Below are 18,903 nucleotides of genomic sequence, written 5' to 3'. Positions count from 1 at the left end.
CAAAACAGAGCGTTCTGAGAGAGCTGGTTTCTACAGCATCACAAACCTCCTCTGGTGCTTGATTCATGTTATATTTGGACCACAGCACAGCACAGATGTTTCACTTAGACCAAGGTGGAAAAGGGGACTAATGTGTCCTCTTTAAAACACTAACTATAAAAAGATACCTCATAAAAGAATCTCTTATTTGTTATTTTTTACTCAGTGTTATTTTTGTCAGACCATGAAGAAGCAGAAAACTCAGAGTGCTTATTTAAATCCTTCACATTGATGATGTTGAAATATTACAAAATAAAAGACACTCATCATTAACTAACAGGAAATAAGATGCATACATTTGTTATGCTAGTAATTAATATGTATGCAAACCAAGAGCAGAAAATGTGAACATATGAACTCCTTTATGTCCATGGTTTTCTCACCAACAACTTCTAAATATTCTTTTTTTTTTTTGTGTGTCTAAATACAGGTTTCCACTGTGTTCCTCTTCCTTCTCTACCCGGGGCTAATCCTCATTGACTACGGCCATTTCCAGTATCCTTTAATTTTGATTAAAGGATATCATTTTTAAGCTAAATGTTGTGCTTTGATAACTGTTGTTGTACACGCCTAATATGACTCGCATCAGATGGTGGTAAACTTTTGAAGCTCTTGAAGATGAGCTGAGTGAAATCATTTTGTAAGTTTCATAATCCTTTAAATTTCCAAACTGGGATTCTGTTTGTTGTTGTTAACCACTAAGCAAATTCTATTTTAATGGCATTGGTAAACACAAAATCAGATGTGGAAACACTGTGTAGCTTAAAAGCAACATCATGTGCCCTTTGAGACTTCATGAAAAAACTCGTTTTTTACAGGCTGAATAGAAAAAAGGAAAGTTATTTAGCATCGCTCAGTCAAAAGGCGTGACCATGTCAAAGAGCAAAACATTAATCTTAACCATATCAGGTACAATGCAGTGAGTCTGGGGTTTGCCCTGTGGGGTGTTCTGGCTCTGGGTCTTGGCTGGGATGCATTTGGCTCCATGGCCTTCTGCCTGGCTCTCAACTACAAACAGATGGAGCTGTACCACGCGCTGCCCTTCTTCTGCTACCTGCTCGGAAAGTGTTTTAAACTGGGCCTGACGAGTCGAGGGTGAGTTGGTTTATGTCTGTCTAAACCAAAAATTTGTTTCTTTAGATTTTGGGGAAAGTTGATGAAGTCATGAAGTTGTCAGTTTTATTTGTGCTCCTGTGTTCTGTAAACTTTTTAAACTGGATGATGATAAACTGGTCCAATGAAAAACCTCAAAGGAACACTAGATTGCCAGCATTAAATTGATGAGACATAACAGATTCACATCGGCCACTGACACGGTGCAAACATGACATTTGCCGATAGGCTCATGTCCTTTAAGGGGTGCCAGCCAACACGGATGTGCAGCTTTAAAGTCATGTTTATCGTTATTCATTGGGCCTTTTTGCATTTATTTCATAGGACAGCTCAAATGAGAGAGGAAATGTTGGCAAATTCGAACCCCAAGCCACTGCGGGGAGGATTATTGCCTCTGTACATGGGGTGTGCGATGAAACCTCTGGGCCATCTGGTGCCCAATCGATCAAGTCTTGCCACAAATTTGCAAGCAGCACATCACGCTTAGGTTTATACTGTACCATTCCAAAATAATATAGCAGCGAGTGAAAGCCATTTCACGCTAACGATACAGTGTGACCAAGAAATGAAGCATGTGATGGATGGCAGGAAGTAAAGAGGACAGTCAAAAATGGGATTTTGTGAGTTTTCATATTTGCTTTTGTCTTTCAAATAGACCTGTGAAAACCTCACAGTGAACTTCCTGTATATTAGAGGATCTCGCAGTATAGCATCTGCAGGCAAAACGAAGAGGATTGATTTTGTTATGTCCGTGAAGTCACGATGGTTCGACCGCGTCTTGTTTTGGCTGTGTTATTTATTTTGTCACTCTGTGTTGAAATGTCAACTGTGCGCTCAGAGGAGATATATGTAACGTCAGTGTACAAACGAGCCGTGTCCTCAGGGGAGCCGCAGAATGACTGAGGTAATCAGATTGGATGCTGTTACTGGTGGGTCCAGTGTCTGTTTATCTAGTAACAATGTACCAAGGGCATTTAGTAGCAAATGGGGAGCTGGATTATAAGTGCTGGGCGGGGGGTGGAGTGGGATGGAGGGGGGGTAAGATATGTCCAGATGACACTCTCGCCATGCCCAAACTCTCCAGCTATGCTGTGTGTGCAACTTAACCAGCAGCTTCACAGTTACAGCTGACAAGATAGGCTGACCTACACCGAAGACTTTCAGCTGATGCGTGGCTTTCACCGCATTCCTCAACACAAGGGTCAAAGCCCAAATTTAGGACATGCAGACAGTACGCACTAATTTCTTGAGGAGTACAGGTCAAACACAAGTCAAAGTTTTTTTTTTTTTTTTTTATAGAAATAAGTCCAAAAAAGTATTTGAATTTTGAAATGATGTAACACTGTAAAATGTAAAAGTCCAGTGGAGGTGAATACACTAAACCTGAGTGTCTCTGAGGTGACACTCTTTTCCTCTGTGTGACGCTGCTCATGTAGGTTTTTCCCACTGGCGAGAATCGCTTCGTCAGTGTTGGTGACCTTTGCCCTCTGCTGGCTGCCCTTCCTGTCCGACCCCGATCAGGCCTTGCAGGTGGTCAGGAGGATCTTTCCCGTGGCTCGCGGTCTTTATGAGGTACAGTAGAGTTTCTTGAATGAAAATTTAGCCAGAAAACAACAACAACCGCACTGATAAGCTTAAGGTTGCCTCCCAGCTGCAGTCTGATCAAGAAAACATTTGTAGTCTTTGTCACGCAGGCGTCTAAGAATAGCAGCTCCCAATTTATCATAAAGAGAAACGACGGGGCGATATCTCCTGACAAACACGCTGTTCGTCCGCTATGGCCTGCAGAAACTACGTTTCCCATGACATCTTTCATGATTTACCCTCAAGGTGGTGCAGATGTTTATGCTCCTCTGCAGTTTCACAGAAATCTATATATGGATGTGACTTTAATGATAGTAATCAAATGATCTGAACTTACAAACACCGTAATGGAAAGGCATTGAGAATGTTTAGCATTTTGATTCACTAAGCCTCCGGGATGATTTGGATGTCTTGCATGATAAAATGTATGTTTCTTATACTATAAAGGAACAGAGATACTGTTGTGTGTTTGTATAGCCTAAGGCCTGGATTATTTCAGCTCTGCTTGATGCAAGTCTGTGACGGCTTCTTCAGGCGTAGATGTCCTCAGGATGTCTGCAATCTAAACATAGAGTAGAGACGTCTGTATTTTGACTCATTCATAAAAGTAAGGGGTTATTGAGAAATGATTAGATACAGAGTTTTGCATGATTTGTTATATCTTTGTCTGTCTGACTTTTCTTACTGCTATGTCTTTATGAATAGCTGTGTTTTCTTTCTTTTTTTTATGGTTACATAAGTTTAGTTTTTGTCATGTAACAGGTGTAGGATAGAATTTTCCCCTCAAACACCACGAGAAGTATCATAAGACAATATCAATGAAATATGACTCAATAAATGTATAATCGCTGGGCGGCAGAAGCTCATTCTGAAGGGACTTGGGATGGAAACCGGAGGGTCGCTGTTCCAGGTCAATTCCTGAGTACTGCCAAGGTATCACTGAGCAAGGCACCAAACCCCCAACAGCTCAGACATACGCGCTCAGTGTGTAGCAGCCCCACTCTGACATCTCTCCATTTGATGCATGTCCATGGATGTATATTTTAGGCCTGTGTTCGTGAGAAGCATGTCTCTCTATAAAAGACTTTCCCTTGAGGATGAATAAAGGTATATAAAATAAAATAACAAAATAAAATAATAACAGTGATAAAATAAGCAGGACTCTAATTTGACCTCCTCCATAATAACTTAATGTAAGTCGTACAAACCTGGCCTCTTGATTTGATCAACTCAACGTGATCTATTTTGAGACAGTTTTCCTTCGGGTCCTGACCGAGACTTTGTTTCCTGCTGAAGCTGAGTACCATCCCAACACGAGTGCGATTAAAACACATACTAATATACCATTTGTAAACAGCTTTTTACTGTTGTTACCCTCTTGGATGTGATGGGATCGATAACAATGATGTATTCTAACCTTTAAAGAAGCTGAGCACCTAGCAACAAGCTAAAGTAACGTTAGCTGCTCTGTTCATTGATCCTCTCTTGACTTCTGTGACTGCCAAAGACCATTTGAGAAACACTGACTCAAGACATGAAACGGTTAAATTTACCCGGTTATAGCCTTCAATCTTTTTTCATAAACAGCTTTTAAATGTTTGATCGTGGACTCTAGTTGATAACTCGGGCTGACGTAGCACCTTTTGCTAGCAGCACACTATTTTAGTTTATCCTCACATGGATTTTTTATTCACTTATTGAAATGTTATATTATTATTATTTTATTATAGTCATGGAAACGTATGATTTACATAATAACACGATACAAAGAAAAGAGAAGATGGTTTAGTTTGATATTCTTAAAAAAAGGTAAAGATAAAACAAAGTGTGAGAGGAAGAAAATAATTTTTATTGGTTTATTATATTTACCTGAGATTGGTTTGTCATTTCTTTGCAGCTCAACAGTGAACCCTACTCTTCTTCAGAATATAAATAAGTTGTTCTCCATTGTCTAAATGGCCAACAGGATCCCTCATGCACAGTCTAAACATGTTCTCGGGTGCGCACGGTTGCAGAAAGATATCAGGAAAAATAAATCCAAAGTCCTGTGAGCGAACAACGCGTTTCATCTGTTTGCACCAGAACTTGTTCTCTATTATAGGTATCAGAACAACTGAAATGACACACCACTGTATCGGATCTTTCCATCGACTGGTCTATCTTTAATTACTGTAGCTGATATTATTATCTGCATGTGTTGTAGTGTTGAGCACTAAATGTTCACGGAGAGATGTCCTTAATTCAACTTTTTATAAATTGAACTTCTGTTGGCACATGATGTTGTTTAGAGGAACGACACAGCGAGGGATCACTTTAAGGTTTTAATCCAGTTAAAGCAAGAGACATTTTAAGCTTTCTTATGGATGACTTTATTTGTTGGCAATTTGTTTATTGCTTTGGTATTTTTGTTTGTGTCTATTTTTAGTTTTTTGCCTGCAGGATAAATGAAGGTTTCACTATATTAAGGACGTTTGAGTTTTCTTAGAAGCCATTTATAAGTTTAAACAATATGATTTGGAGCATGTGGCCGCGGCTGAGTCATTCATACACAAGCTGTGTGTGCTCCTCTTGTACTGCACATGGATCCCTTACAGGATCAAAGAAAACAGAGGAATAAAACGGTGAAGGGTCAGGAGATCAGTTCCAGTCTGTGTCAGGAAGGAGTCGGTGTTTGGTGTGTACAGTAACAGGATAGAGATAAATCCATCTAATTTATGAGCGGGCTGTTTTCAGCACTCCATAGCACAGCCGTGTTCTGCTCGTATGGACTGATGAGTCGGGCCGACGCTACACTTACAGGCGTATCAGAGCACATACAGCAACTGCTGCCTGCTACGGAAAGCACGAGTATGTCAACAATGTTGGGGAAGCTTTTCTGAATGTCATTAACACAGGAAGAAGTTAAACGACAGCAAAGCTACCCTGAGGAAGAGATCAAGTCTGGTAACTGTATAAAAAATACTGTTTAAAAAATAAATAAATATTCAATGCTAATGACTGCACTCCGCCTTTAACCCCTTTGACACCTATTGTTGCGAATTTGCATCAAACCGCTTCTGCTCCAAATGAAGGCAAAATAGCGTCCGTATTCCTCCACTGCCGGTTGATGCACTTTCAATACATACCTAGGAAACTTTTGCAAGCATTGGTTTGTTATAGGACCAGTCGGTGACAGAACAACATTTGATGTGCTATTTTTATGTAATGTCTGTTTTATGTGCCATTTTCAAATAAACTTTCTCAACTTAATTTAGCATCTACTTGAAAGCAGAAACACGTAAAAAATAACGTTTTAATACTTGGAAACAAATTCAGGCGTCAAGGGGTTAATGCTCTCGTCCGAACCCTTTACTAAGTGAACAGCCACTCACTCCTTCTTCCTCCCTGACAACCGAATTGACTTTGTGAACATAGATACGGTTAAACTCCAAAAAGGCTACTTAAGATGCATTCAAAATACAGGTTTGAAAGTTTCAAAACAAACACACGGGTCTTGTGGTATTTCTTGGGCCAATATCGATGTTTGAGAGAGAAAAAAACCCATACCGTTGTATTGGCTGATATCGTTCTTAGATCTTTGGTTGATCAGTAGAGACGGATCGATACCCATTTGTAGCAGTAATCTCTTAAATACGGTAATCAAACACTTAAAAGATAAACAGTATGACGTAGACAAGATGGTCAGTCGACTAGAAAATAACCGCACATGTACAGTACGTGCGTCACCGCTCGACACTCTGGAGGGTGATAATGCTTGTTGTAATTTATACAGCACACTGTGCTGGTGACAGCCAGAAACAGGATGCTTGTGTAATACAACGATATGCTATTTTACTGCTGAATAAATCGAGTCATATCGGAGCATATCTGTGATAAAATTAGCTGATACCGACACTCACTTAATATGCTAGCATTGGCCGACTAACAGGTCGGGCTCTACTACACATGTATGAAGCGGTGGCCAGTCAGACGTGACATGTGAGAGCCATGGAGACAGGAATATGATATTCATTTCAAAATAAAGTGCTACTTGACAGTGGGAGAGTACTTCAAAGTGTTGAAAGGTGAAGTAACTGTGTGACTGACAGCTCCAAGGAAAGGCTCCCATGTCCGAAACCCGGTAGCCCCGCCCGAGGTGGCACCCGGCACAAGGTGTCACGGATGTGAGAAGTAATTGAAAATTCTACCAGGGGGAGCAGATGGCAGCACGCGCTGCGGCAGAAGTCGTTCATCCGAATGATGCAAACATAATACACAGGGTGTGAGAGACACTATACTCCTCTGTGACGACAGCACGGGAGGCTGCCGGGGGGCAACTCGTCCTGAACTAATTGTGAAATTGTGCACGTAAGCAGAAGCTTTGGACAAGGGGACAGGGGTGAGAAGGGGGTCCAGGGGTAGGGGTGGGGATGAGGAGGAGGAGGATGGCTGGTGGTCGTGGCAGCTTCTGGGCGGGAGCAGTTGTAAGTTTACCCACCGAGCTGCATTCTGACGTCTCACGTTGCTGCCTGCTCACAAAAATGGCACCAAATGCTTCTCACTGTGAAATTCCATGCTAGCCTTTAGGTGACGGAGACGGGGACCCCCACCCCCCCTGCCCACCTCCCTTTAATTCATGTGTTGCCTTCAGGAACATTCCCGCAGCAGTTATTCGAAGCAGAAAGGAAAGAGAGGGAGAAACGGGCTGAGACGCCACTCCACTGGCTGGTCTGGTGCCGCTGACTTGACTGCCATTAAGATCCACACAGCTGTGCAGAGAGCAGCTGTAGACCACAGAGGAGGACAGAAATAGTCTTTCTAGACAGGGCCACACACTGAATCCATTCACAGTGTAATAATAAAGCTGATTTAGGCCCTCTCTGTCTGGGGTTTGTGATATCGTGGTGCACGCTCAAGCCTCTGTATCATCTGATCCCTGCACAACTGCTTAAGCACTTAAATCAACTGAATCTCACAACAACGCCCTCCTCAGCTCTTGTAAAACACAAGCACTTTTAAGCCAGCATTAAGGTCCTTACATTTCTCCCACATCATTCACGAAGCTGAAAGGCCTGTTGTTGTTGTTGTTGTTGTTGTTTTTGACAGGATACTTTGAATTCATCATGAGCACTGGTCTCGAAGACAAACAGATAAGAGAAGAGACATTTCTTCATGGCTGAAATTATTCCATCATTAATCTATCTTGGAGGACAAAAAGTTCTTCCGCTACTTTAGTCAAATATTACTTGGGATTTGGGAAATTGTGAATTTCAGTTTTTTTGTTTGTAATTCTCTAATTAAAAGGAGTGACAAAATGAAAAACACTGTAAAAATGTTATTACTTTATTGCACTACATTGTTTTGAAATACATTTGTTAATTGCTTACATTGCCATTAAATCTGGTTCTATGTTGACGTGACATTTCCAGCAGAGCTCTGTGGTTGGTCTTGAACTGCTGGTGAGGCAGAAGCTACTCTGCTTTCACACTTGACCTTGTGTCCCCAAGTTTACGAATACGTCTCATGCTTTTTCTGACAGCAAAGTGAATTTATGTCGGAGGGTTAACAACGTAAAAAATGTCCCTCTGGAATGCTGCAGGGAATTTGTCTTGCACTTTTAGTGAGGAAGTAATAATGACCTACAGCTATTTACTGTCACTTTCAAACAGAAATAAAAGTGTCTTCTTTCTGTCGGTTCATAAACTGCTAATCTGTTTTTCATGTGGTCTAATTTCTCATCATTCAAGTGCTCCGTATCCGTGTCATCGTGAGTGTGTGTGTGTGTGTGTGTGTGTTTGTGTGTGTGTAAACAGGATAAGGTGGCCAACACATGGTGCAGCTTGAACATCCTGATAAAGATCAGATCCATTTTGTCCAGTGACACTCAAATCTGCCTCAGGTAATCCTCTCTCTCTCTCTCTCTCCTTATTTACCACTCTTATCTTTCATCTAGCTCCCCCCCCCCCTTCTTATAGTTCTATTTTCTTCTTCTTTGACTCCTCTCTCTCTTTCTCCTTACTGCCTTTTGTTTACTGTCCCTTCATTTCCTGAAAAAAACAAAAAACGTTGTTTGACTGTGATCCAGTGGGTGGAAATCTGTAAAGGAAACATCTTGTGAGGAGCTTTGAGAAGTTGGGACTGTTTTTGGAAATGCGGTGTAGCAGAGAAAGGATTGATTTGGCTTCAACTAAATATGCCTATTTCATAGATTTATTCTAATTTCTTATTAATCTTAATTCTCAATTTCACATTTTGTCTTTGAAATGACTTTTCCAAGGGCTCATAAGACTTACCAAGAGACCAGAGGGATGTTTATAGACAGACTTTTCATTTCTTCAATTTCAAAAAAGCAGCAAATTCTCACATGACAGAAACTAAAGCTAATAAATATTAGAAGCAATTCAGACAATCGTAATATTTTATTTTACCTACATTCTTAAATGTTTCGTGTGTGCATTTATTCTTATTGCTTTTATTTAATCTCTCTTTGTTTTTGTTTTTATCATCCATCTTTTCTTTTATAACATTTTTAGGGGTGTGCATGATTCTCTAAATTATTTTTACAAACTACATTTAGTTAATCACTTTTCTGCTCCTTGAAAAATACTTAGATTGAATTTGTCTTAAAGGTGCTGTATCAATAAAGTTTGATTTGATGATGAAAAGTTACAGTAGATCATAATCAAAAGATTTGGCAGTTAATTTTGTTAACCAAGTTAACCAAATTGTGTATTGATTGTCAATGAAGGACTGTATTTATAACCTTAAACATTAAAATTAGATAATAATAATAATAATAAAAACATAACGGTATCTGAAAAGGAGTAGGAAGAAGTCAAACATGTCCCTACCTCTTTGTCACATTTCTGTTTTAGCTTATATTGCCAACGAATGCTCACAATTATTTACAACTGATATTTAAATGTATCCTTTGTTTGTTTACCTAAAAAAAACAGATAACAAAGCAGTGTTACAAATATATCACTGCTGTCCTTATGTGGATTATGATATCACCTCGTTCAATAAAGCAGCTGAAGGAGACACATAGTCAAACGAGGACACAGTACAGGTTTGAGCAGTGGATCGAGCTGCCCACTTCTCTTTGGAGCATCCCAGGAAGTTCATTGATAAGTTTGAAGGACCAGAAGCTTCCATCCTGTCCGAGAAGAAGTCGATTCACCAGCTGCGTCGTATTGAAGACTGCTTAAATAACCCAGCATGCTAAATTTAGGAGTCCTGTGTTTGCAGCATGGACACGTTTCTGCTAGTCTGTTAAGTCCGGGGATCAACTGGGAGGTCTTTGACCGTCGTGCATTTCAACAAATGAAAAAGGCACTTGTGTTTTTTGGCGCAGCGGGTGGATTGCTAAACGTGCCGGTGTGGGTGTACTGTTTGCATTTAATGAATCAGCTGTGAGAAGTTATCCTGACCATGAAACCCAGCCCCGACACACGCGTTACACACTCACTATCAAGATATCCTAACCCCCCCCACACACACACACACACACACACTTTATTAAGACATACATTTACTCGTTGTCTTAATCGATGCATTTGTGTGGAACTACAGACCCTCAAACCCTGAACTAAACCGCTGCCCGACCTCTCGGCACATTCACGCTGACAAATAGTTTCTCTCTTCCGGGGCCTCCGCCCCCTGAGCAGGTGACAATTGAAGGGTTAAAATAATGCCTGCTCACCCTAAGAAGGGGGGTGGTGTTTGTTTAAGTTCCTACATAGCATGGGTCTTAGGCAGTGTCTTAAAAACAGCAGGAAACATCCACAGATGCATTTCACCTTTAAATCAGCTGAATCCGGCTTTGTCGTTTCTGTGTCTTCACTGCTCATCCGTTCAATAGTTGTTCACATAAAGCTGTGTCATTCCTGGAATTATGTGCAAGTGCAATTATTCACACGTGGCCTCCAAATTGATTTAATACTCTTCTTAAAAAATGAGTTCTCCTCGCTGCAGAGACTCTCCCACTTTACGTATTTATGTGTCTTTACATGTGTGATAAGCTGTCTCATATTAATTGTGTTTTCAGTGCTGCCTGCACACTCCTTGCAGTCCTACCGTCCTGTGTCAGACTTCTGACAAAGCCGACCTTCTGGCAGTTCAAACTGTGTTTGGTAAGTAAGCAGATATTCCTCGTTTTACAGAGAGATGAAGCCTGCTTATCAACCAATCCCATGTGGTATCTAATATCAGTCATTTGAAAACTTAATGCTTTTACAACATATTGCAGGCCAATGTTCTGAAATACCCTCAAATGTGTAATATTGTGTGTTCGTTTTCTCACTGCCTTCATTTCATTTCAGAAAGTTTGACTTATTGTCTCAATGTCACTTTCAGGTCAATTCATCTCTGGCCTTTTTCCTCTTCTCCTATCAAGTCCACGAGAAGTCCATCCTCCTGGTTGCCTTGTAAGTACAGAATTAACACCAGGATGACCGGTTAAATATAACAGCAGCACAACACACGGCTCAAATATTCATTGGTAAGGATTGAATATCTGTCTGTTACCTGACTTAAATCTGGATTTATGTACTGCAGGCTGAGTTTAGAAGTAACACTGTTCTCTTACTCTTCCCAACAAGTTAAAAAATGTGCTGCCTGAGAACTTGCTTGCACCCCTGATATCATATTTTCAGCTGCACGAGCAGTAAAACACAGGTTTCTACAGGTGTGTGTGTCTTGGTGGTCATATTTAACAGTGTGAATAAAGTATTTCTACAAATGCATGCACGTCAGAGTCATTACCATTTACCTCCACATGTAAAGCTGTAATGGCTGAGAGAGAAGTCGGGCATAGATTTGACAGCGAGGGATTTGGTTCCTAGATCTGGTCTCATCTATTAATCTAGATTAGGATAGATTGTTGCTTTATTAACTATTGAGTTCTATCTCCCACCTGTCCCCCTGAATCAATCAGTAATGCATGTCCAGGGATTAGGAAAGAATGGCAGGCGGCAGCTCGGGGCGTTGTTTGCGCAGGATCAATTATTGGGCTGTAACAGGATCGCCAAAGAGCACTGGCTGTAATTATGGGCTCAGGGAGCGGCGGAAAGTGTCCACCTCGGAGCACAGTGTACGACCAGCACCGGCTAGCGATGACGCAGGAAACCAGGTTCAATGAGCAACACACGTGTGTTCATAAAGTCCCTATAAAGTCATGATTTCAACACATGGACTTCTTGGCAAATGATCACAGGGCCAAATCTTCAAATTGGAAAAAATAAATTGGTACAACAAACACTTGACTGTCTCTTGAGGGACTGTTAATAATCGATTCATGTGGTAGCTTTTTTTCACTTACTTGCTGTATTATGTTTTTGAAAATTTTACTTCACGTGTACTATGTGCACTATTTTATTCGCGCTGTACAAATGTCTCTTATAATCTGTCATGTGTCAGAAATGTCTTACTATACGTCATGCACAGTATATAGGGATGTTTTGACTTCCACCTCCTTCTTCACCCTGGACAGATGTGGGAAGAGTCACCCAGGCTCTTTCTCACACGAGGGGACAGATTGTGCCCTGCCTGGTGGGCAGTGGCCCTATGTGGGGTGATGGGGAAGTGCTCTGTGTCGTGTGATGGAAATGTATAAGTTTTCATGTTTGCCTTTTCTCAGGGCCTCTTTCTCTCCTCACTGTGTGAGAGAGGGGTCTTCGAACGCTGATTCTGCCTTCGAATAAATGTTCATTGAGACCAGATCCATCTTGGGGTTCTTTTGCGAATAGATCTTCTCACTCTTTATTTTCACTCTTTGGTAATGGGAAAAATTGATGATGATATAAGTTGTCTTCATGTTTCCCCAGCCAACATGACCTCACTCTGTGTTTAACAGGGACATAATATTTAAAGGCACTAATTGTAGTATATGTTGAACAGTGAGGAGACTGAACTCTGGTATTTTTTAGGCCTGCTCTCCTCCTGCTGAATGAACTCCCCTTGATGGTGATTTGGTTCCTGCTGGCCTCTACTTTCAGGTAAGACTGTGGATCAGTAACTAAACAAAGGTCATCGTTAATGTCCAAGGTCCAACAGCATCGTATTGCTTGATGTATTGATTCATTTTTTTCCCTATTTGGATCCCTGCCCATGAAATTAAAATGATTAAGTCACCGATGTAATTTATATGTAATAGCTTCTTATCCCTTATGCTCTTACATTATGCCACTGTAATACCTCATCTATGTTATTTTTTCTGTTTTAAAGCACATTGAATCTACGCCTGTCGTATGAAATGTGCTATATAAATAAATTTGACTTGACTTGACCAATGAGCATTAAAACATATCTCAGGCTCTCGACCTTTAGTTAAAGACAATCTTTTCCATGGAACCATGTTTTATTTGTTTTTTTTCACCCAGAGCTACTGAGAGGATAACACGACTGTTGATACAGTCTGTGAAGTATACTAACAGCTTGTAAGCTTCGCATTACACCTGGAAACTGTGGGAATAGCAAGCTAGCCAGGTGGTAACAACACCTATACTACCTACCCAACCACATGGCCCTTATTGGCTCCAACAACTCAACCATGTAGTCTGATATGCATCAAGAGCCAGGACGTCTCTTTTCAAGTGGGAACCTCCCATCATTGATATTTTGCCCAATGAGTTCCACGGCACCTCAGGAGGGCTGGACGTTGACCTCTCTGCCTGCTCTGACTGCCCTTCATACACACACGGCGTTGACTTCGTGGAGTGAAACGAGTCGAGATGTTCCTTTTCAGGCTTTTAACGAATTTAGTTTGGGATACAATTCTACAAATGGTAACTTGAAGCACACATGAAACAGAAGGTCTGTTCCATGTAATTAGAAAACAGGCTTTGTTGGGACTCGGTCTGATATATCCCACTGTTGGAGGTTATATCTCCTGACCTCCGGGGGTAACGGACAACTTTTTGTTGGGCTTTTTGTCGGCAGGGAGAATTTCATACAGAACAGGTATTACCTGATGCTTGGCAGCTTAGACAATGAAAGCTAAACAATGCTGTACACCATACTGTAATTTATTAATTCATTTAATTCACAGAAAGTTGAACTGTAATTCATTAATTCATTTTAGAGACGCCATTCATTTCACCAATGTCTTGTGGCTTAAGTTTTGCTTCAAGAAACACACAGCCGGTGCCTGGCCTAGTGGCCAATTTTGCATAATTTTGCTTAAATCTTTTTGCCATCTAAACTCTCTTCTCTCATTCAGTCCTCTCCCAACTTTGCTAACTATAAAAACAAGAAACGCTTAGTAACCATCCGTGAAGCTAAATGAGTCTATGACACGGGTTGAGCTGAGGACCATGAATGGAAAAGACAAGTAGTGCTGCAAATGCTCTGTCTAACTTTCACCAGCTGTTGTTAAATTCTTCCGGCAGCACTAATTGTTGTGCGTGTGGTTTAGTATAAGGATATCTGAGGATTACATGGCATAGTCTGCGTGCCTGCTGTCTAAGTGTGCGTTGTGTAGGGACAGGAGGTCATTCTGTAGCTGACTCTCAGTACAGTCTGTCACGGACTCTAACATTATCTGCATCCTCTAGGCTGCCATTTGAAAAGAAAATACATCTTTTGTTTGCGTAATTGGCGTAATGGATGCTCAGCTATTGCAATTTCAAGAGGACAGAACGAAGTCAGTATTTTTTAACTGACTAAGTATGTATTTCAGATTGTTCACCATTTATCTGCTGAATGGAGCTCTTCTGTCCGAATGGAAACGAGAATGAGGGTTTTGTTGTAGGTGCAGAGGTTTTTACAAGGCAGGGTGATGTGCAACTTACTATGAGTCAACTGTTGTTCTTGTCCATGTGCTCTCAGCTAAACTAAGATAAGCTTGGCATGAATGTCAGAGCGAACTCTCCCCTCAGGGATGGTCTGCGTGTGCTGGCCTATTGCATAAGAAGCTATGTGGTTTACTGTTGCCCTTTTCTCAACAAACATGATACTGAACTTAATGATCTAATGTTGGATATACATGTCAAAATATCATCTTCATCATCATCATGCTTTGTATATTTTCCATTGAACACATGCACCATAGCTAGACGTTGCATGTAAAAGGGGAAGGGACTTCTAGGATAGTTTCATCTGTTTGCTCACTCACTCTGTTTAGAGACGTTGTATGTTGTCTTGTTTTGGGTTGTAAATCCTTTTTTTTTTTTTTTTTTTTTTTTTTTACCAACAAACACATACATAGACAAAATGTCTGAAATATAAAGTGTAAAGCCTGGACTGCCTTGTGGTTGTAAAACTGAAACCAATGCAGAAGCTGCAATGTTAAATGACACAAAACTGAGGCTATACTTCCCACTTAATTTATCACCCCAGGAAACATTTCCCTTATTCGTTTGTTATGGTAAATCGTAAATAAATTGTACATGGACTTGAGTTTGTGCAGCCTTCTGACTACTCAAAGTGCTTTAACACTGCAGGTCACACCGACACATTCACACACTGATGGAAGAGGCTGCTTTTTTAAAAATCCCACTCACTCTCATTCATAAGTCGGTGACGTAACAGCGGGAGCAATTTGGGGCTAAATGTCTTGTCCAACGACACATTGGACATGCACCTGCAGGAGCTGGGGTTCAAACCACCAACCTTCTGGTTGAGAGATGAATGACTCTACCAATCTGAGCCACTTTCAAGTTACTTTCAAGTTTCCTCCAATGCTACATGATGTTATTGTCCTAAATGATATTCTACTTAAACAATATGTCAGGCTTAATCCAGGGTTTGGCTACCTGTGATTAACAAGGTATTACCACATTGTGTTGTGTCAACTAGCACAGAGGCGATCACATCAATGGCATCGACTAAAACGGCAAACTGAACTTCTAAATTGAATTCACAAACAATCAGTTGACACCCAAGAGGTTATGTCCACAACTTCTATACAAGCTGTAAATAAACCCTTGTTCTCATCCTTATCCCTCTGCACAGCATGCTGCCTCTGTTGCTAAAGGACGGTCTGCTGATGCCCTATGTTGTGACATCACTGGCCTTCCTCTTCTTCAGCATCTATCTCCTGTCTGCACTGGAGCGCTGTTCAGAGGAAGAACTGAGACTGGGAGCCTACCACAAGCTGCTGTTCTTCTTACCCAGGATGGACCTGGCTGCCGCTGTAAGGTGGAAGGTAAGTGAGGGCGGGAACTTCAAGCCTTTGTTTTATTTCCTCTGGCAGAACATTCGGATTCAGATTCCCATCCAGCCTGACTCAGGTCCTCGGTTGGTTGACTAGGACCTTTGGGAAATTGATTATAAATTGGAAGGTTCTAGTCCAATCTGAATTTGCAAATGGGGCTGTGACGTTCTATCACTACAAATATGAAGCATTGATATTTCCATTTGGAGGTCAAAGAAATCTATTCAACTCCAGTATGAATCGATCAACTTGTTTTACAGCTAGATTATGAAACACCTCCACAACTGCTCAAAAGGCCGGCCCACAAATGAATTCCTTGCCTCGGCGTGAAAACAGGAGTCTTAACAGAAAGTTGAACGGTTTAATCGAGGGGTTATTAAGGGTGTCACCAGACGGGCCTGTTTTAGAGAGCAGAGAAAATCCCATTTTTGCGTTGTGATTATGTGATGCCTGTGAACAAAAGCAGTGCGTCAGCAATTTGGCAAGTCTTAACACAGCTCGTTAATTCCATCTATAGGCCTATTCAGATTTCCCTTTTAACGCGCGATATTTACTTCTCTGTGACGTCTGACCTCTATCATGAACGTCACTGGGGGCACACTGGGGGTCTTACCTCTGCACAGCCATCCGGGGTGCTAACAGAGGTGGAGACAGAATCTATAAGGCCAGCTGAGTGTTTATACACAAACTGTGCTTCCACAATGCCTCACCGGCTCGGTCTCTCATATTTTGCAGTTGTAGAATCAATTTGAATGTATGACGACGTAAAGATGGCGGAGCGCCGTTTGGTCACGGTTGTTGAATCACTCTCTGAAAAACACAAGTGAAATAACAATGTGTACACAATGCAAGCCTTTAGTTTGAACTAGAATCACTCCCGATTATTGGCTTTGTTAGCAGAATGGGCCTGTTGTTCTAAAGCAATAATATGCAAATCTTTAACACACACGAGAAGAAAAAACACAAAAACTAAACGGTTTTTAAGTTGAGGTGGGTTACATTCCTCCCAGTACATAGTCCATTTCTTCCAGACCTATACTGTATATTAGTCAAATTTGAACCCTTAACGAGAAAATCTCATGCAGTGTGTTTTGTTGACTATTGCTAACCAATCATCCTTTGATGGCGGGTTTATATTTATCCTGTGACATGAGGTTTTTCAGGAGTTTTCCCGAGGTGTAGTACGATAAAGGAGCGGTCCACGTCAATTCATTCAACACTCTAGCCAATGAACTTCCTGTTAACCATTTTGAGAATGCATACGTGTATGTATACACGCTGCCAACTCAATAAAAATGGAACAACAAAATAAAGAACCTCAAACGTTCAGATTTTTAGAAACGATACGACACAATATGAAACACTTTGTGGTCCCCTTGGGGAGATTAGTCTTGGATTTCCAGTGCTGAATACTCTCTGCTGCCTCTCGAGGAGAATCAATACACAAAAACAAAAGTTTGAAGTCCCTATGAAGGCTTGCAGAGTGCATTCTGATTCCACATAATTACATATTTACTGCAAAGACAGATCACAAACAGGGACTTTGTTCATAATATTGATGGGAGTTAACTTTTAGCCATCAGTGCACAGTTATACTTCTTCCACTCTGCCATCTCAAGTCATCTTTTACACCTAATCACATCAAAAATGCACACAAAATCGAGAATTTATTGGAAGCAACGTATATACATGTAAACCCAGCTGAGTTAAGTGACAATCTATTTATGAAAGACTCAAAGTCACAAGAATATATGAAGAGTATTTCTGTGGTTAATTGAGATACTTAGATCACCACAGGTTTGTGTTTTAAAAACTTTGAAGCTCGCTCTCTTTGTGCTCCTAATAACACATTTGGTCAGTAATCATAGAAGTGATACTGCTCCTTGAGGATGTGTAGCTGTTGTATTTGTAATAAGAAGGGTGCTGATTTCAGGAGCCCAGGGTGGCCTGTACTTTCAAAGTGGCACTAGACCTAAATTGCAACCGTGTGAGAAGATATACCCAACTGTATAAATAAAGATCATGTGCCGCTGTAAGCTGTGTAAGCTGTCCGGGGATGAAAGCTGCTGCCAGGCAAAGAATTATTTATCACTTATTTAAGTTTCCACAGCGTCTGAAGTGGCTGCACCGCCGGCCCCTTAGCGACATGGGGCACTGCTAGAGTGTCAGAGATTAAGAGAAGGTGTCTTTTTATAGCATGTGTCATTAACACAGGTTTGCCTACATATATTTATTTACACAAGCAGCATAAATAGCAGGCCCTGATGATGGCGATAAGGTTTCATGGGTTTTGTGGGCGGCGAGGTGTTTCCTCCATCTCACTCACTGACTTTTCTCGGGGTCATAAAGCCTGACTAGACGTGAAGGATCTATCTACTGCTTCTGTGTGCGAATCTGTTATTAAAAAAAAATATTAAAAAAAGTAACTAACAGGCCACTCAGTGTTACACTACGAGCCTCTATTCCTCTTTAATAACATCTCTGAAACGATCAATATAATGTAAGACATTGGTCTGAGAGCTTCTTCAAAGTGAATCATTCATTGGTTTGATCTCATAGTTACACTGCAGATTAACTGAAAAGCTAACAATTTTTTTCCCAGCCTGAGGTGCCAAGGCTTTTTACTTTTTTATTAAGAGACCTTTCTGCTTCGGATGATCCGTTTTGTCATCATCAGAGATTTATGAAAGAGGGGGATTCCACAATTTCTAAGACATCAAATATCAAGTCAAGCTTAAAGGATTGACTTGATAAAACTTGCAAAATGCTGACTCTTGCTCTTAGCAAATAAAATGTGGCTTTTTTTTTATTTTGTTTGTCCTTAACAAACATACTATTCTTGGTTTGGTAGATGGAAAGATAGATAGATAGATAGATACTTTATTGATCCCGAGGGAAAGGTGCCAGTCCACCTCCTGAGCACTGCCGAGGTGCCCTTGAGCAAGGCACTGTACCGCAAAACTGCTCTGGAGCGCTCGCTGTGGGCAGCTCCCTACCTCTGAGGCCTCTCCATTAATGCATGTCACTCGGATCCT

At 41.0% G+C, this 18,903-nt stretch overlaps 1 protein-coding gene across 1 annotated transcript in view; it reads left to right on the top strand.

Annotated features, from left to right (window-relative positions):
* alg6 (ALG6 alpha-1,3-glucosyltransferase) overlaps positions 1 to 18,903 on the top strand; it is a 175,569-nt gene that overhangs the window by 2,880 nt on the left and 153,786 nt on the right. Inside the window, exons 6-13 of the mRNA XM_079351438.1 lie at positions 470 to 534; positions 949 to 1,134; positions 2,589 to 2,724; positions 8,529 to 8,614; positions 10,763 to 10,847; positions 11,071 to 11,141; positions 12,642 to 12,710; positions 15,667 to 15,859. Of these exons, the coding sequence (XP_079207564.1) occupies positions 470 to 534; positions 949 to 1,134; positions 2,589 to 2,724; positions 8,529 to 8,614; positions 10,763 to 10,847; positions 11,071 to 11,141; positions 12,642 to 12,710; positions 15,667 to 15,859 (891 nt within the window). The remainder of the gene's footprint in view (positions 1 to 469; positions 535 to 948; positions 1,135 to 2,588; positions 2,725 to 8,528; positions 8,615 to 10,762; positions 10,848 to 11,070; positions 11,142 to 12,641; positions 12,711 to 15,666; positions 15,860 to 18,903) is intronic.

This window comes from Symphodus melops (assembly GCF_947650265.1).
Source record: "Symphodus melops genome assembly, chromosome: 8".
In the NCBI taxonomy this organism is placed as follows: Eukaryota; Metazoa; Chordata; class Actinopteri; order Labriformes; family Labridae; genus Symphodus; species Symphodus melops.
This window is presented reverse-complemented; position numbering and strand designations above follow the sequence as displayed.